The sequence below is a fragment of the Chaetodon trifascialis genome, chromosome 18, assembly GCF_039877785.1.
Source record: "Chaetodon trifascialis isolate fChaTrf1 chromosome 18, fChaTrf1.hap1, whole genome shotgun sequence".
In the NCBI taxonomy this organism is placed as follows: domain Eukaryota; kingdom Metazoa; phylum Chordata; class Actinopteri; order Chaetodontiformes; family Chaetodontidae; genus Chaetodon; species Chaetodon trifascialis.
This window is the reverse complement of record NC_092073.1, coordinates 5,430,654-5,450,373: the sequence shown is the minus strand read 5'-3', so window position 1 is coordinate 5,450,373 and position 19,720 is coordinate 5,430,654. Positions and strand designations below refer to the sequence as shown.

General features: G+C 40.4%; 1 protein-coding gene across 1 annotated transcript in view; it reads left to right on the top strand.

The window, feature by feature from the left end:
- vstm2a (V-set and transmembrane domain containing 2A) overlaps positions 1-19,720 on the top strand; it is a 75,177-nt gene that overhangs the window by 51,878 nt on the left and 3,579 nt on the right. The window contains exons 3-4 of the mRNA XM_070985953.1: positions 3,499-3,549; positions 5,579-5,915. Coding sequence (XP_070842054.1) covers positions 3,499-3,549; positions 5,579-5,915 — 388 coding nt within the window. The remainder of the gene's footprint in view (positions 1-3,498; positions 3,550-5,578; positions 5,916-19,720) is intronic.

Here is a 19,720-nt window from a genome sequence, read left to right as displayed (position 1 = left end):
ACAGATCACAGTCAAGTGTGACCTGCCCAGTGCATCAGTAGGATGCCAAACACTTTTGTGTGTGTGTGTTTTTTTTGGCCAGGCATGCTTGCTGATCCAGGGCACGGGGTTCAGGATTCAACCACAGCTGTGATCACTCTGATTGTCTCACATAAATACACACACTCACAGTAATGAATGACTGCATAGGAATAAAAGAGTGCTATAACATAATGTATATAAGTTCTCTCTCTCTCTCTCTCTCTCTATATATATATATATATCTATCTATCTATCTAGATAGATAGATAGATAGATAGATATAGATATATCTATATATATATATATATATATGTGTGTGTGTGTGTATGTGTGTGTGTGTGTGTGTGTGTGTGTGTGTGTGTGTGTGTATAAAATAATATTATGTGCTATAAGTTCTCTTACTCTCTCTACTGTCAGTCATATATTTGGCCATGTTAGAGGCTGTGACAGTCATGGCCAGTCACATTCACTACTTTCACCCCCTTTCATCACTGGGCTCTCTCTGTCATGTTGCACTGACAGTTTGGGGATCCTGTGGAGAGTTTCCCTCAGAGGAAGGAGTTCTTTTTAAGTCAAAGTCATTTTTCTGGACATGTTGAAGATCCTAGTGTCATCATGTTTGCTGTGCATAGTAGGGTGGGATTTTATTCATCATTATGATCCGCACAATAACATCTGCAGTTAAATACCACCAAACTGCCATCACTGAGGTTAAAAATGCCGTCTATTTGTTTCTTATTTCAGTCACACTTATGCTTGTGTTGTAATTAAACATACAGAGCTTCAGGCGACACTTTGGCCAGACTCCTAAAACGGTGGTACACACAGGTTACCCAGTGTTTTGTATCATGGAGGTATGTATCATAGGAGGAAGGGTGTTTGTGTGCATTTGTGGTTGACTGGCAGGAACAGACAGCCCTGAGGGAGCTATTAGTAGAGAGAGAGATTTTAATTGATCTACGATTTTTCTGTGTGAGCTGTTTTCAATGTGTCCATCTTCTACATGCTTGTTGATTTGCAATAGAAGCCGTTCAGAGTAATTCATCAACACGACAAGTAACCACAGAGGTTTGTGGCTATTTTGCTACAGTCTGGTGCTTGTTGGTGCCCAAAGAGCCCAAATAGTCTGTCTGAGTCAGTATGCTACTCCCAGAGCAATGACAATGTAGATATTTTACTGTAGACCAAGTGTTTGCAATCAATAGCATGCAAATTGGGCAGTAATAGCAACGGGTGAGTTTCAAGCTGTTTTGCAGTCAGCCATGAGACTTAGGTGTACATGCTTTACAATGGTTCAAAGAAAGAATAAGGGGAGCTGTGATCGGCTCAATAGGCGCAAAATACAGGCAAATAATGTCACAAAGAACACAAAGAAGCTTGGACTTGCACTTGCTTTGGATTATAACATTTCAAGGTTGATGCTCTTCCTCAGTTTGCATCAAAAGGGGCTGCAAAGAAAAGGAGAAAGTATCAAAGTGACAAAACACTGCAGTAGTGAGATGTTCCCACACAGTGCTTAACAGTACACAGCAGCTGAAGAATTTATTATGGTTCACCTTTGATCAGTCAAAGCAGGATATAGCAGATGATGGCACATTCATCATGAACATCGTCATCAGAGCTAAGCTCCAACCAAAAAAATTCTATGTTCCTTAATGTCTTTTCATTAGACCCTCACTGCCTGCTAAACACATGTAGACTGTCAAACTCCATGTCCCTTATTTATGGCGATAAAAATATATCACCAAAATATAGTGGAAGCCGAGAAAAGTCTGCAGACATTATCAGGGTTATTTTCTCAGACCTGACAAAGCTCCTCCAGAGCCACAGAAGACAATAAACAAATGCTGAGTACAGTTCAGAGTTTGACACGTACACTCATCTTGATGTGTAGTTCCACTTTCACAAATTTAAAGTTCTATTAAGTTCTGTTTATATTCCCAGATGTTAACAAAGGCTAGTTACTCACCATTCCTAACTAACTAATCAATGGAGCAATGATCACATATTAGCGGTGTTTTGCTTTGAGAAATAATTCAGCTTTTTTAAGGCATTTCAAGAAGCCCATAGGATTTTCCATAATGAAATGTGTGAGCAGCAATTAAGCCTTTTTCCTCCAGCTTATTTGTCACTGTGACCATGTTTTCCTGAAAGCAGCAGCAGCAACATGTAGGCAAGAGTTAAGCATCTGTCCTCCAATGGAATTCTTACTTTATCCTCCTCAGGTGACATATATAGACTGCACACCCGGCCCATATAACTGCTGTGAAGTTTGTAAAAAGGAAGGCTGAAACTGATGACTTGAAACAGTCCAATGTCAAGAGTGAGGACAATTAATCCTGCCTCACCGTTAAAGACGTCTCCTTGATACAATAGTGAATGCCAGGTCCATCTGTGAAGTCAAGATGTAAGAGTCATGCATACATGCAGACAGAGAGAGCTATGGCTCCTAATTCTGCTCATTAATCACCTGTCTGCCGAACATCCTCCAGAGAAAAAGTGCCTGGCTCCTCCGAGGTAATTACAACACTTGAAGGAACGTCTCTGCTGCAAATGCTCATAAGTAGCCATCTTATCCCTCTCCTGCCCTTCCTTTTTTGTTTCAGCCGTGGAGCCAATAGCTCCCATGTCCTCTGGAGAAACTTCCTCCTCCACTCAAGCCTTTTCTGCTGCACTGCTCTTGCCGTTGCTCCTCTTCAGCTTTGTAGTCAGCAGACTTTTTTTCCGGGCGCACATCCATTTGGCATCCGATGTGGGATAAATAAATTATAGCCTCTAAAATCAATGCCCAGTCTACGTTGCAGGCTGTAGGCTTTAGTGCTTGCCACCATGCTAGAATTATGTCACTGGGGCCCAAACAGGGACATTTCATGAGCCCCTAAGCTATGCTGCTGTTCAGTATTTCTTGTTTTTTGAAATTGTCTTTAACTGAAGAGCTATTCCAGGCCTTCTGACATGTATTATTATATAGTTTTCATGGGTAATATTACTTTTACTGCGGAGACTGATGAGGTTTAGAGGCACAATTTGTCTTAGGAAGATGTTAGTTTGTCACATGGTATCCTGGTCTGAACCAGTTGTTCCTCGTGATTCACTGCAGCGTCTAGAAGATGTCTTTAATTTCTTTGCAGAACCACTCAAAGAGTCTAAAAATAAATCAAAAACTGTTGCAAAAGTGACATCTTTGTGCATTTATTTTTAAAAGCCGACCAGTAGCAATGCAGTCACTCAGTCTGAAAACTGTGTGTTGATGTTGGAATAAAAAATTTATAACGATCAGCAGATAGATGATGCTTTTTTGAAAGTTGTTGTAGTAATTGCATAGCTGGTTTTAGGAAGTCTGCGGCTAGACTTGCATAAAATACGTCTTTGAATGTGTCCTCACTGTGGCTCTTTGAGGGCTACACGGTACTCAGCTACTCTGTTACACTTTGATAATGCTTTCCTTCTCTTTCTGTTCCATTTTTGTGTTCCCAGATGGAGATGATACCAGAGCCTGATCCTGACGACGAGGGGACAAAAATAAGTGTAAGTTGAAGAACATCACTAGTTGCAGCCCACTGCTTCTCAAACGTGCTCCGTCGTGACCCAAGTTTGCAGCGTTTCATTCCAAGCAAGCACAACAGCAGCTGATTTCCCAGAATAATACACCTTCAAGCAGAGAAAGGACCTAATCAGTGAAATCAGTGGCAGTGTATTATTACTGTCAGAGTGGTTCCCTGCCTTTGCTCATGCCCCAGCAACCGTTCTGCCCCTTTTTCTTGCTGCTTTGTATGTGCTTTCTGTGCCCAGTGCACCACACAGCCTGTCTCTGAATGACTCCACTGGACTCATACAGTCAAAGAGTCATGGCCATGTAATCTAAATGCAATGTAATGCAATGTAAAGTGACTGGTCTGGGTTCAAGGTAACCCATAATCCAAATTTTGGATTATTGAAAATTGGGTCATCATTTCTACAAATTACAATAACATTGCACTCAGAGTAATAGCATAGATCTAGGTTTTCTTGATCATAACCATCATTTTCCTTTAAGAACACAGCAAAACTCTACTAGCAACCACAAACATTTCAACCGAACCATCTTGAATATATTCAGAATAAAATGGTTCTAGTGAAAGTTGCCATGCAGAGATTACAAGGATATCCGGGATCTCCAGCTTTAAAATCTCATGCTTTGTCAGCCTGCTGTTTACCCCAACCTTTCAATGACCTCTGAAAAAAACAAGAATGTAGCAGTCTGCAAACTGGAAAGGCATTGCCAGAGAACATAATTCAGGGCTTCAAAAGTATTTGGTAAAAAAATGTTGCTGCGCATAAGCATAAATTCTAGGAGACAGGTTTGACGTATGTCAGCAAAGATCTGCCATGGACCACTCAATATTTCCATCGGCCACACCAGTGCATCCAGTTAAGCTGTCCTGATTAAAATGGGCAGGTAACTGAGTTTGTTGTGCTGCTTTCAGGGCTGTACAGGCCACCATGGGACGCTTATTAATAAATGAACACAAGGCCAGTTGTAGATCACCGATAGTTTTCTATTCTGCGTCTTAATTCTTTACCATCATCTTCAGGAAAATAGATAGAAAAATATACTGTTGAAGAACGTTTATCTCATAGACAGTAATGCATTATATATTCTGTGTCCTCTAAATATGTGGCCTTGTTATTTGTTAATTTGTTGTGTCAGTTTATTGTACTTTGGCATTCACCACATCAGAAGTCACACTGGTCAGCAGCTGTGACACTTTACTTAGGTGTCTTGACCAGATGGAAAATAGCCCTATCCTAAAAAAAATGCCAAGATTAAATACAATTTTAAGTGACACTGCCAGTGTTGGCATAGGATCATATGTATATACAGGGAAAGAAGAGACATTTGTCAACCGTCAGAGATTTTTCTTAACTATATCTACCAAACATTAAACATTTCTAAATATATTCAGCCATTGTAAGCACCACTGCAGCAGGACTGCTTCTGCATTTCTGCTGCATCTTTGTGATTTTAAGTACCTTAATGTCTGCCAAAAACATACATTAGCGTCTAGCTATTTTATCTATAATCAGTTTCTCAGTTGACTGTCCAGAAATTCCAGAGTAAGAAGTAGTGATCCAGAATCAACTTAAAAATGACGTACATTGAAATTGCTATATAAACATACATGCACCCTTTATTTCAGTCCCTCTTAAGACACCACTAGCACGATTTTGTGTGCAAACCTGTAAGCAAAACATATTGGCTCGAGGGCCACTGGTGTAAAGAGGTAGTTAAGAGTCCTCAAGGGCTGTTGCAGTATTGAAGAAGAATCACTATTTTAGCCCAGCCCTGTCTAACAAAGAAATCTGTGCTTCAAACAATATATTTTATACCTGGAATTATCATTGCCACTTCTGTATATGAGTTCAAATTGGAGTGTGTTAGCGTCTAAATGTCACAGAATAATGGTCATGTAGCATGTTGTAGAATAAAGTGGCATGATGTGTCATGAAACCTTGTTGCATTCCATCATACCATGCACTGTTATGACACTGTGGTCTCTTTTAATTACTCTAACAGACAGTGAAAGTCCAGGGCAATGACATCTCACACAAGCTACAGATCTCCAGAGTCAGCAAGAGTGACGAAGGACTGTATGAGTGCCGGGTGACCAGAGCTAACTATGGAGAGATTGTGGAGTACAAAGCCCAGGCCTGGCTGAAGGTCAATGCCACAGCCAGGCCACGACGACCACTGCCACCCCCGAAGAAAAGCTCCCCGCTGCACCTGACGGACAAGAAGCCAAGAAAGACCAGCTCACCTCTGGGCCAGGACAACATGAGTTCAGACCAGAGGGTGGCCTCCACCTCGACTTCTCACACATCCTCCAATACAGCTAAACACAACCCTGGCTCAGGTAAGCCCCTGGGGGAGGGTTACATAATGAGGGTGCAACACAAAAAGACTCATCTGGCCAGAATTTTTACTACCAGCATAAAGTCTGGTCTGCAACCTTCCTGTCTGACGTATTCATGAGTCACCTACTTCAGTAAAAAGAAAAAGGTTGTTTGGTTCAGATTCAGAACAACCAAGTCAAGTGTAAAATTACGCTTTCAGAAAACAAACCTTCCCCCAAATTGTAACTATGTTTCACCTGCATCATTCAAGTTATAACTGAAACACTGATCAACACATTGAGCTCTATTTTCGATTCCGCTGGGCAAGTGGATTTTCGTAAACGGGTGGAGTCGTGCACTCATGTCACCAATACCTCACAGGCTGGTTTCCACAGTGTCTGGCATTTCACTGAGATCAATAATTAGCAACAACCATGATTCAATGCAACTATCTGGGTCAGCACATACAGTCAGACCTAAATTTATATATTTTGATCAGTATTTCATCGCAAGCGTGTTCGGCACACGTAATGGTCACTCAACCTGACTGAATGTTCACAGGTGAAACAGGGATGTCTGGTGATCTGTGACTCAAATTGCCTGGTGACAAACGTGTATGCCACTTTCCCCGGGTCGGCACATGACTCGTTCATCGTGGCGAATTCTAGCATCCCTACAGTCTTTCAGGGGGACACCCCTCTGGATGTGTGGCTGCTAGGTGATAACGGCTATCCACTGAAAACGTGGTTGATGACGCCATATATCACACTGTCAGCAAGATGGCAGTGTGGTTTTAACGGTGTTTCCAGCAGTGCTCGGTCAGTCATCAAACGCACACTGCGATCAATAATTAGCAACAGCGACGATTCAATGCAACTATCTGAGTCAGCACATACAAGCGCGTTCGGCACGCGTAATGGTCCCTCACCCTGACCGAATGTACACAGGTGAAACAGGGATGCGAACTAATCGGTTAACGTTGCTGTGCCAACCAGAAACAGCCGTGGCATCCTACAGAGCCTATATACTGCATCTATCTCAGAGCACTCGAGAGACAGAGAGAGACAGACACATGAAAAAACGTAAGTGATGATCGTTGTCCGCTATTACCCACGTCATTTCATTCCAAATACAAATGTTATCATAGTAATGCTTAACGTTATCTACAAAGATGGAGTACATCATTGCTTTGAGGAGGAGGAGGAGGAGGCCGAAGATTTACCATCTAAGGACCTCATATTTAGACATGAGTGACGTGTCTCCTCCTGGGAGAAGTTTGGGTGTCGGACACTTTCCAGCGCGGGCTCAGTCATCCCAAAACTTGCCATACGTCTCACCTTTAAAAACACCGCTGCCGAGGCGCTCCTCCTTCTGAGTTGCGCTGCTGGGTGGGACTGAGATGAGATGGGGGAGTAGATGCACCGGAAGCACAGTGCATGAAAATACCAAAGTCTGTGCCACCACGCCCATTGGTGAAGCGAATCTGACTTTGCACCGCGCCTGCACCATGCTGGCAGCGGAATCAAAAATAGAGCCCATTGGATCCAATGAGAGTGGAACCAGTATACAGATTTTGTGGTGAGTGTTTGATCTCACTGAACTGTTAAGGTTTTATAGAACAAGCAGGAAAAGTGTGATTTGAGAACCAGAATTAGTAGAAGCTAGCCAAGTAATCTGTCCCGGTCTTTAGTATTGATTAATTACCCTATCACCCTCCCTGAGACGTAAAGAGTAGCACAAGCTTTCATCTCTACTTGCACCAGGTAGCGGGAATGCACCATTTCTTACTAGCTTCCAATTCATAAAGCTGGTAGCCCCATCTGCCAGTTGACATTCTACCATGCTTAAGTCTTCCCGCACATGTTTGCAGAGCCCAGCAAGAGAAGCATGCATGCTGGAGAAGAGGAGAATGTCACTGTCAGCATGTCAGTGAATCGAAATGTGAGACCCCACTATTGAGCTGTGCTTGTTCCTGTCCATTATGCACAACTGCAAGCTGTTTAGAGGAACTATCCACCATACTACTACTACTACTACTACTACTACTAATAATAATAATAATAATAATAATAATAATAATAATAATAGTAATAATAATAATAAGCATTGATAAGCAAGTGACTAGGGTGATGCAGTGTTTCTTTCTGCTGAGGACCATAGCTAAAATTAAATCTTTTTTTCAGTCACCACAGATATTGAAGAAATCTGTGGTTTTATTTCATCTTGTTTTGAGCATTGCAATTACCTTCATTCCTGCGATCAGCTACAAGTCAATCTCCTTCCTCCAGCATACCCAAAATGCTGCTGCTCATCTTTTAACTAATTCTTCGAGATGAGAACACATTTTGCCCTTTCATGCTTCTCTTCACTGGCTGAGCGTTAAAATTGATTTTAAGACTTTACTTTTAATGTTTAAGGCACTACGTGGCCAGGCTCCCAACCACATTTTAGAAATTTTCATCCCCCATGAGCAGCTCCAGAGCTCCTCAGGCATGCCTCCTCTGGTGCTTCTTAAACTCACCTTATTATCGAGGGTCTTCTTGCTGCAGGCTTCTCAGTTGTAGAACTCCCTGCCCGAGCAGGCAAGCCCATATCAGTGGCATCTTTTTATACCATTATATTACATTATTTTCCACAATTATCTTGAATTTCTCTACTCCTTAATTATTATCTGTGGCTTGAATTTGAGTTTACTTATTTGTGTCCTCAAGTAGTCTGTCTATATGGCCCGGGGACACTGAGAATGTGGGGCTGAAAGCAACACATACATAGATTTTATCCAACATTGTCTCATTTTTCAACCCACAAAAAGTGACACCTTTAGAAAAATTTGATGAGCTATAATCACATAAAATGCTACACATACTGGCTTTAAGTTGTTATTATTTTTATTGAACTTTCATGAGATTTACTGCAGTATGGCTCTGCCATGGGAATCTGATACCCAGTCTGTAATTATACTCAGCAGATTGGAAAGAATATCAATGTTACCTTTGTCCTTCAGCAAGTGCAGTAAGGCTGAAATCCTCTCAAAGATGTGTGCAGTGTAATACCTATTGAGTTGTCTTGGTGAGTGCAAACATCATCAGCATTTGCAAGAAATGGAAAACGTGCAGACTGAGCCAGGGGAGGATGATTTAATCCTTCCATTGTGGTTGAGGTCAGCTGTGTTCCCAGTGGATTTCTTTGACGAACATGCACGAACATGAACAAAATTCACCCATTCAAGGAATCAGCAACCAGTCTGTGCAGTCATTCTCTGTTAAAGCCATCACCATCTCACATTAAACATTTCACTTTAATCATTTTGTAAGCCAAAGTGATGTGTAAGATTTTCTGGTGTAATAATGTGATCTACATTTTAAGAAAATGCAGCACTAGTTAATAAAATTACTGTAACATAATACATTTCGGCAACCTTTAAAAAGTCAGCACTTTAGCTTGATATCCCTCCAAAATAAAATGCTCCGAAATAAAGGAACTGTCAAGCAACAGAAGCAAGCATCCTGAATGAACAAACTGTCCAAGAAAGCCTTCGTGCTACAGCTCAAACATAACGTATGTATAATACATGATCTGTTTCCATATGCTGTGAGTCATATTAACACATTTATCCGGCTTAAACAGATGTAACTGTGGAAGCTTACAGCTAACAGTATTCAAAAAATCCATAAAACATCATGATCTCGGTTAAATACATAACATACATGCATTTAAATATTTAACCCTATAGCTTCAGGGCTATATGACCAACTGAATGAATTTTATCTGGATTTTGTTATCACCGATGATTAAAGAGGAGCTTAACACCAGTTAGGTTAGCTGGTTTAACAGTTGGGTGTTGTTTACATGTGCAAGATGTTGCTTTTCAGTTGGTTGTTGGTGTTAGGTTATTCTTTTCTAGTATCTATTACTACTATTTCTATTATCATTTTTATGCTGTTTGTACAAACAACTAAACTAAATGTGTTCTTCATCCTGAAAAGGAATTGGTCCTATTCTTCTGGATTGGTCAAGTTTCGGGACCTAAAACTACTTGATTAATGTTAGGGAATGATTGCGGTTATGATTAAAAGAAGCAACTGTTGGTAGATAAATGGGATACAAAGAGTGGTCTCAGGTCCCAAAAATCAGACACTTTACACACCAGTACAGCCACCTTGAACCCCTGCCCAAGAAGTTTTTTAGTATAACAACCTCACACTACTTCTGCCTCTATTACAAAGAGATTATTTTCATTACCTGAAGCTCACACTAGAGCAAATGATCAGTGCTGTCATTTTTCTAGTGAGGATGGTCTCAAACCATCAGTAAAAAGCTTAACCTAAACAATAACGTGCGACAAAATAACTGAACTGAAACTGTCACTGATGTGGCTGCATTATCATGCTAATTAGACAAAAATACATATTTGTAGTAATGATGCATCCTTTACTCATCATTTGTGATAAATAATTTACACATATGCAATGCATTCTTGTGTTTTTGTTTGTGCATGGAGTTGACTTTATGTGTGTGAGAACATTTTGCACATTGCACTTTTCCTCATATCTTTTTCATGCCTGCGTACTTAATCTGATAGAGGAATTCATTCTTGTATCTTCATGGTGTTCAACTTGTATAGCAGCAGCAACGTCCCTAAGTCTCAGCCAGTTCTTCCCCTTAGGTTTGTATATTCTCTCATTAACTCTTTGCATTATTTTCAGTTCTCTGACTATTAAACTATGTTATAATTGTCCTGCTCCTCCTAATCTATACGTGCCAATCATTTGCCACCTGGCCAGACACAAAGTCGGCCCTGCTCTGGGCTCAGATAGCCCTCTGTACCCTGAAGCAAACATAGAAAGATATTACTTGCCACTGAATAGAGGTAAAAAGTTGAATAATCCCCGGGGCTGCAGAGTTGGAGATTATGAGCAGCCAAATTATGCTGACAACTGTGTTGCAGTGAGTCCTCTGTGCGGTGTGTCTGACACTGATAAATGCCTCTCTGTGGCTGCTCAGGCAGCCTTAGCCACCTTCTCTAAGCAGCAGAGAGGTGTTACGGCTGAGGGCGACAGAGTTCTATTACTGCTGCGCTCAGGTTGGAGGCAGATGAGCAACAATAGGTAAATGGGCTGAGATGAAATTAAACCTGGGAGAGTGCCGATATTTTCCTTTTCCGCATTGCTGCATCTGTAAACAATGAGGCACTTTCCAGATGGGGGAAATGTGACGGTGGCTGGTGGAGCGGCTGCAGGAGCAGCAGCAGCAGAGTGGTTTGTTCACAGCTACTCCCCACCAGTGTGTCAGCTGTTGTTAGATCACAGCTCGGCCTCTATCGTTCCTGGCAGTGTTGTTCTCTCAAAGCTCAGAGGTGACCAGTGCTGAATGTGGAAAAAAAAAGGAAAGAAAAATGTCCCCTAAGCCAGACTTGTCCCTCCACCCCTGAGGCCAGCCTGGTTCCCGCATGAAAGAAAAACAAATATGGACTCAGCTTGATTGCATAAGCATTCATCCAAACAAAAAATCACTGACCTTGTTTTGAAGAACCACCATATTTTTTTAAACTGCCTTTCCTGCATATGTCTAAGGAAAGAACACCAGTGAGTCATCACTCCAGTAGGTGGTTAGGAACAGCAAGACTGCCGTTCACGGCTGCATTCATATTGCTCAAGCAGTCGCACGCAATGTCAATGTGTCATTTCAGGTTCATGTGGATGCTTCCATGGGTCCTTCCTTTCTCACAATTTTGTCTTTTGGGTGTTTGTAAATCTGGCAAACATCTCTGAATGCTCAGCATGTAAAGAGCCCTCTTCTGAGATCCACGGAAGCCTTGCAGTTATATGGCTAAATGTCTCCATGTCAACTGAGACTGCAGCAGTGACAGTTTATATCCACCAGTCACAGGCATTACTGTGCCTGTTCCAAAGAAACAACACAAGAATAGTACTAATATGGAGCCAAAGAGTAGTGCCAACAATTTCTATCACCAATATGTGTCCAAAATTAACTCAAAACTAGAAGTTGACCTAACAACAATCATGTCCGATTTCAGATATCAACCTGTGCTAAATACTATTTGTGAGTAACACTGAAAACTGACTTTGTACACCAGACTGGAGCAGATAATGGAGCTAATGTACCAATATTTTTGCCCATTTTAGATGTATGTGTTTCCAGCTAATAGGAATCAAGATGTCAAAACGCCAAGGAGCCCAAAAGGTGGCAAGGGGTCTTATTTTTAAGACTGTGTGCACTGTGCGCTCAAATTAGCATCAAGTTAATTTTTAAGTATGAAAGAAAGTGCATCTGGATAGTCTGTGAAGTTCCTCAGGGATCCATTCTTGGGTCTTCTCTGTTTAATAATAATGTTCCCATTTGCACAGATTACACAGTACAGTATGAACTGAAGTAAAAGGTTGCTGGGACAGTACTTGTGTTTTGATTTACTGTGCCTACAAATGCTAATGCTATTTTTTGATCATTACATTCAATGCATTCATTACATTTTGCTTGTACCCTCAAGACCCTCAATTGTGCTGTTACATTGGATGTTGTGTTTGCAACACTGGCTAGCAAACTGTGCATTAAGACAGTGTTAGTTGTAAATATGTGGATATGCTTTGAATTGTGCATTTCAAACACAACATCGTGCTATCTTTGATGTGATGAATATCTTCAAAGATAAGACACTATGTTCTTATCTGCTCATTATGTTCAGCTAACTTAACAAGCACCGTCACTACAAACTCTTGACACACATAATATGCAGACCACTTTTGTTGAAACCCACTTGTTGAAACTTCATCTCAAACATTTAAGGCTGAATTGTAGGCCATGTGTACAAAATGCTACACAGTCCTCTGTGTAACAAACAAAGCAAAATTAAAAAAAAAAAAAAGATATGCGTTTAATCGTCATGTTACAGTTTTATAGGAACATAACACACTTAAACTTCACTTCACTTAAAATAATGCTTCAGGTAAACAGAGCTAAAAACAAAGAGGAAAAGCCGACAATGTTGTCAGAGTTTGTAAGCTGTTTAGCTATATATTTTGTAAGATAACCGCTTATTCAACGATTTTGTAAGATAGTTATTTAACCAGTACGTGGTGGAGGAAGTATTCTGATTCAAAGGTTAAAGTACAAAAGAACCACAGTGTAAAAATATTCAACTAAGGCTAAAAGTCCTGCATTGAAAATATTTTTACATATTATTTTATACATGATCCTCATCATATGTTTTATGCCCAAAAACTTGGAATTTGACTAGAAACTAATGCTGTCAAATAAGTTTCATTTACATTCCATCGCTGTAATTTCCCAGGGAAACAGGTACACACTGGATGCTGATAAAGCTGAAACATTCATAGAATCAGTATGTGTTCGTGTCTGAGGAAGGAAACAGTGATAGTGAAAGAACAAAGATGAATAAAACTGTCCAATGGTGGGCCCCCACCTTAAGCTCCAATCAGCCGCATGTTTCTCATCTCAGTTATGGCTGTATGGTCTGGAAAATGGTCACAGTAATGTCGGCTGAAACACACAAATCTGCTGCTGTGATCCTTTCAAATGTGGTGGATGGTAATTTTGGAGCTTTTACATTGCACACCAGACTGTGTTATCACATTTACCCTCACCCACAGATGAACAGTCAAGCTGCAAGGTAATGACATCCAGTTGTATTTAACCAGTCAGTCAGCCACCAATCCAGCCATGGCTCATGCAGCCAGACTGTCTGTTAGAGTGTATCAGTCAACAAGCAAATCAGACAGCGAGTTTTATGACAGAGCCACCAGGCAAGTAAGCAAGCGAGTCAAAGAGACAGTCAGCTAGCCAGTCAGCCGGCCAGGGATCAGCGGGAATAGATGGAACTGGCACTAAGCCAGTTTGAGCTCCCTGTGGAGGTGCTGTGGTGATTCACTTCCCTGCCTCACTGAACCTGACTACCTTGCTGGCCTGGAATTGATATTCCACATCACCATTTCACCGAGCCAAAAACATTTTGGCAAAATGTTGAGTGTTGTGTTAGGTTAAGTAGGACAAAATGAAGAGTATTCATTGTGGGTCTATTCTCTCCCAGCATGCACCAAGAAAGCCTGAAAACATCTCTACTAGCTCAGACAGATACTCTTACTCATTATGCCTTCAGATAAGTCAGCATGCAGTCCCTCTGAATGTGGAGGAAAGCCAAGGAAGTACATAGAGAAAATGTAAACGCAAAGAAGCATCATGTCACAATTCTAAACCTTGAGACATCTCATAAATGTCCCACATCTCCAAATCATATCTGTCATGGAAATCTTTTCACCTAGTTCGTTTTTCTCTGAGCTTCTCCTCTTCAGCTGAATAACAGCATCAGAATTCTGCTGTAAATTAATCCAAAATGACTTCAGACATACATGTAATGATCTTGTCAAGCAAACTATGACAGGAAGTGGGTGGAGATGCTTTTAGCCACAGTGATGGATAAATGAAGGAATATAACCATTGCCTACTCTCTCTCTCTCTGTGTGTGTGTGTGTGTGTGTGTGTGTGTGTGTGTGTGTGTGTGTGTGTGTGTGTGTGTGTGTGTGTGTGTGTGTGTGTGTGTGTGTTTTCAGCTGCATTGCTTGATCCTCTTTTGTATTTTCTTCTTTGCTCAGCAATTAAAATGCATGGTAGTGTACAATAACAACAATACTTCACAAATGCTCTTCCTTTGTTGTTTTCTAAAGATAGCACAGGAACACAGAAGGTACCTTTACCTTTAGTAAGCTCGTCTGCAAAGCTAGTTTTGAAGCAAAAAACAGCTCACATAAAAGAATAGCTGAATGAGTGTATGTGATTTATAGGAGAATAATAGTTTTAGACATAGTTTTGCTGTGTATGTGAATGATTTAGATGCATTTTCAGTGCCAGGGAACAACCTCATATCAGAGGCATACTAATGGCCAGAGCGAGGTGTAACAGTCTAATAAGTGATATATAAGTATCAAAGAATCAGTTCAGAGATTTTCAGGCGATTAGGTTTATCTGTGACCCCATCACAGTAAAATCGAAGGGGGGAGAGACATGAGGGAGAGATTGAATGCGGTAAAAGGGACCAGAGCATGCAGGTGTTCTAATTGTGAATCAGTTAACGTAGTTTTGTTCGTGCACCAACGCAGCAGTCAGCAGTTGGAGCAGCAGTTGCGGTGACACACAGTTCATGGAGGAAATTAAAGTATTTAAAACACTGACGCAAACATGATTCACATAATTTTAAATTTAGTGTTATGAAATGATATCCTTATCTCCGATGTCCACTACAAATAAATGTCCATAATTTTCCCAATTTGTCGACAATTCGTCAATAAATGACACTCCTTATAACTCCAGAGCTTGCTTTTTTTCAGCCTCAAATTAATTGAGTGATAGCTGTCTGCTAATAATCCATTCAGCATGTTTTAAATGGGGTCAATTTGCCATAATGTAAACATATATGGGAGTGTGGCTGTCTCACACATCTGCTCTGAAAAGCTGGGACTGTGACAGTGATTCATTGTGAATATAGACTGCTACTGGTGTTGCAGCCAGGCCCCGCCCAGTGCACAACGGAGTTTTAAATGGGCTCAGCAGCACTACAGGGGAAAACTTGTACTCAAGAGAAACTACTAGCTACAGGCAGAGCCCGAAACATTTAAGAGATAGAGGATCAGTCCTTTGTTGTGATCCACTTCAGTTCTGGAAAAAATTCTATGATATTTGCATCATCAGACATTTTGCAGTCCCATGTCTATTAAGACGTTTTGTCACATCCCAGGCTAAAAAAACAGGGCCCAAGTTGTAGCCCACAGCCAAATGACTCCACTGCAACATTATACTCTCGGTTAATATCCCCAAAACATTATGGGAGCAGCAGTTACAAAATGTAGAGCATGATCATCCCCTGAATACACAGTAGGTAAGACTAAGAATAATAAAGGGAGATCTAAAATCTTCATGAATAACTGTTTTCATGTTACGCTCTATATAACATTATTTTATGTCCTGTGATGAAAACTTGTGAACATCACTGCAGAAAAGTCAGTTTTATAGTCAACAGTGGTTGATGGGGGCAGTGTGGAGAGGATGCAGCTGTCTTTACTTTGTTTGAGGATTGCCCACAGTGTCTTTGAAAACCTCCGCCGTAGTTCATTCCTATTTGTAATGATAGCTTTGCATTTATCATCAACTTATTTTGAAGTTAAAATGAAGGTGCACAGTAAAATTCACACATTACAGACAACATTCCTACTAAAACTTGGATCTATCATTCAGTTTGTGAGCATATTACTATTATCTCAAGTGTGCTCTGATTTGGTTTTACGTCAAAAGGCCACAATATGAGTGGTTGCAAAATGATTTAGAGGTTGGGAAAGAAGAGACAAAATATTACACAGAATCATAGCTTTTCTAACTTTTCTCAAATGTTTCCTTCTTGTGTAATGTGGAGTTTAACCTTGTCAAGCCTCTGAAGGCTAGTACTGTAAAATGAAATAGTGTCAGAATAAAGCACACTGACATATGTAACCTGTGATAAAGGGTCATTAGTAAACATTTCTTGGCCAGAACAGATACAACCCCAAAAGGTTAGGAACCAGTTCTAAAATATTCTGGATGAAGTGCTGGTTTGTCTACAACCAGTCTGACTGCTCATCTTTTTTCCCATTTTGTAGTTCACTGTGGCAATCTTGTTTTCCTCCAGATCTCTGCCATTACTTCTGCTTTGGTTTTTGACTTGGTCTATTAACAGCAATCTAATATATTGTCGAAAATAACATATCAGACTTGTAAGGGATAGAAAGATAAAGTTCTGGACTTATCTATCATTGTCACTGGTGTTTTCACAGTCTGCCGCCCAAGATCAAAAATGGCATTCCATGTCTGACCAAAATATCGACAAATAACTTTTAACTTCTCCTTGAAGGTGGCCAAAGTATGAAATGAGACACAATTGCTGCTCAAGGTAAACCTCAGAACAACCTGACACAGTTGTCCTGCACATGGCGTTCTGTATGACCTACAATGAATTACTTACAGCTTCAGAGACAACAGGACATTAAGCTGTCATCATGTTTTCATCTGTCTGCATGTAGACACATTCTTATGAAAATGAGCAACATTAGAGGACCTTTTTTTTTCACTGTTTGTGTTCTCTCAGACTACTAAACTGGAAAAAATTGCTATCCAAATACCAACTAAAGAAATACACCACAGCAACAGCAAATCAGTAATGAATGAATAGCAATCTCCCTGCTGTGTACAAGTGTGGCTTGATCACCAGATTCTAGAGGGAGACTAGCAGTGTTTAAAGTTTCTTCAATGGATTTTAAAAGTGCCCCTGAAAGACATCAAAGCAAAGAAATGACATAGCACAGCTGTGTGTCATGCACTGACCCATCATGTTGGGTTATACCCAAAATAAGAACATTTGAATTCAGGATCAATTTTAAACTCAAAGAAGTTTTAATTAATTTTAGTATGTCAAGGTTTTAAGGAAACATTTATTTTAACCATCAGCAATTAATATGTTTGAGGAGATCAAAAAACAGACCAAAAACAATTTCTGTTACTACTTTACTGCTTCCCTTCTCAGTCTGTGGCACAAAAAAAACATTCATCTTTTAAAACATATTGCAGAAATCCAACATTTTAAACATTTGTATTTAGTTTTTTGAACAGCTGGGCACTTGAGGTTTCATCAAACCAAATTCAAATTGTACATTTGGTGGGGACCATTTTTAGATGCGGATTAATCAAAATTTGGTGCTCTAGTGAGTATTTAGGGCAGCAGGACAGTGTATATGGGAAATGCCAAATGTTGGCAGTGTGTATGTTCATAGTAATAGAGGATTGTGTCAGTCAGTGCAACAGTGTGCCTCACTGATGGCTTCTAATAGATTTTGGACAGTGGAGCTCAGTGGCACAGAGGAATAAGATTTATCAGGTTTTTGACAAAATAAATTGTTGTTTTTTTTTGTGAATGTTGGCAATGACATATATCAAGATATAATAACAATAACATGAGAAATAAAGTCAGAAAATGACTCCCATGTGACTTCCCATCAAAACACAGAAAAAAGTGTGGAAAGTGTTACATAGCTTCATCACCTGAACACAGTATTGCCCTGAATATCTTAAATGTCTAAAAGACTTGAGAGAAAATACAAAATGTATGTTAATATGCTTGCATCCAGTTCATAAGACAAATGCAATCTACAAACACAGTGACCCAGACAGTAACTAATTTAACATGTACAGTCTGACTGTACGCACTGACTGGGTAATAACAATGCGTTTAACCTGTCTAGTACAACAACACCATTGTCCTTATGTACTGTATCCAATATAAAAATCAGCTGATCAAAAAATCATTCATCCAGGTGACTTTGCCACCAATGTGGCTGAAGAGATGAATCAACACTGGTGAAGTCAGTGCTGTTTTGTACCACTGATGGATTTCGTTAAGCCTTAACACATGGAGCAGGAGACGAAACACTAAATGGGCTTAGTAGAACACAATCCCAGCCAAGATTTGCAAAATCATCAACAAGTGCCAATTTGAGGTAGTCACTAATCATTTAGCCCCAGTGTGACTTTATCAACAGGTTATACACAGTAAAACACATTGTTCAGATATGAACAGATAAGGTTGTCAGCAGCATCCTTTTTTTTTTTTTTTTTTTTTTGTAATTGTCCCTTTTTGTCCATTCAGTCCATTTACAAAATTTGTCTCAAATGTCTCACCACTTCCTCGCAGCCTTGATAGATAAATCTTTATAAATACACTTTGAAATAATGTAAAAAAAAAAAAAAAAACAGGCCCCACTCAGATATTCAGCAAGGTCAATCCTCAATATCTTTTCATAATTTTCACCATCATTTAGTAGTGCAGTGCAGACAGATTGTAGCTTTGCATTTCAACTCCATTACATGGAGATATGCGACACCATGACTGTGCTTCAAAACAGTGTAAGATGTGGAGAATGGCATAGGTTAGCTTGGCAACTGCTTCGGGATCCTGGGATGCATAATTAAGTGGCTTTCAGTTTTTAAAGGGAATTTGACCCATTTAACTGTGGTTTTACTGTCGCTGAGTAGATTATTGTAAAATGCTTGATAATAGTGAATTAGTGCATGTTTTTTCCATGTATATTTGTATGTCTCTCTGCGTCTGTGTCTTGCTCTGCCTCCTAGCTGGAGGCTGATTAATTATTCTCTGTGTGAAGGGTGTTTTGGCCCGGAGTGATTGCTGCTCCACTGTGGCTCTCCTGTTCTCTAGATCTCCTCAAGCCAAATGAGATGTGGTGGGGAGGAATAAAGGGTCAAAGCCCTCCACCCCCCCCCCCTTCCTCTCTTCATCCCACAATCCCCAGCAGCCCAGACAACCCAGAGCTGGGCCGCAAGAAACAAAGTGTCCCCCTGGACGATTTTCTTCTTAGAACCATCAGCCAGTCTGACACTGGAATCTAGTCAATGTCAGTATGATTTAGTGAATATTTCATTTTCTATTTCCCATGTCCTGCCTTGTTTCACAAGATTACAACTTCGTGCGCCTCTTATTGCTCATTTCTCCCTGCTTTCAAGCTCTGTCTTTCTCACATCCTTTCCTCCTCTTTCTACTGAAGGAGTGAAGGAGGATAAGCTGTTTTTTGGCCATGGAGTTCTGCTGCATAGTATTGTATCGTTGTCATCTGTTATTTTGCTCGCATCAGTTCAGGTTTGATGTCCCCAAGACCCAGGTGAATCAAATAGTGAGCTGAGGAGGCTGTGTTCTAGTTTGCAGTTGTTAGTCATGTCAGATGCTCAGTAAACAGTCAGAGCTGCCCTGCCTACTGTG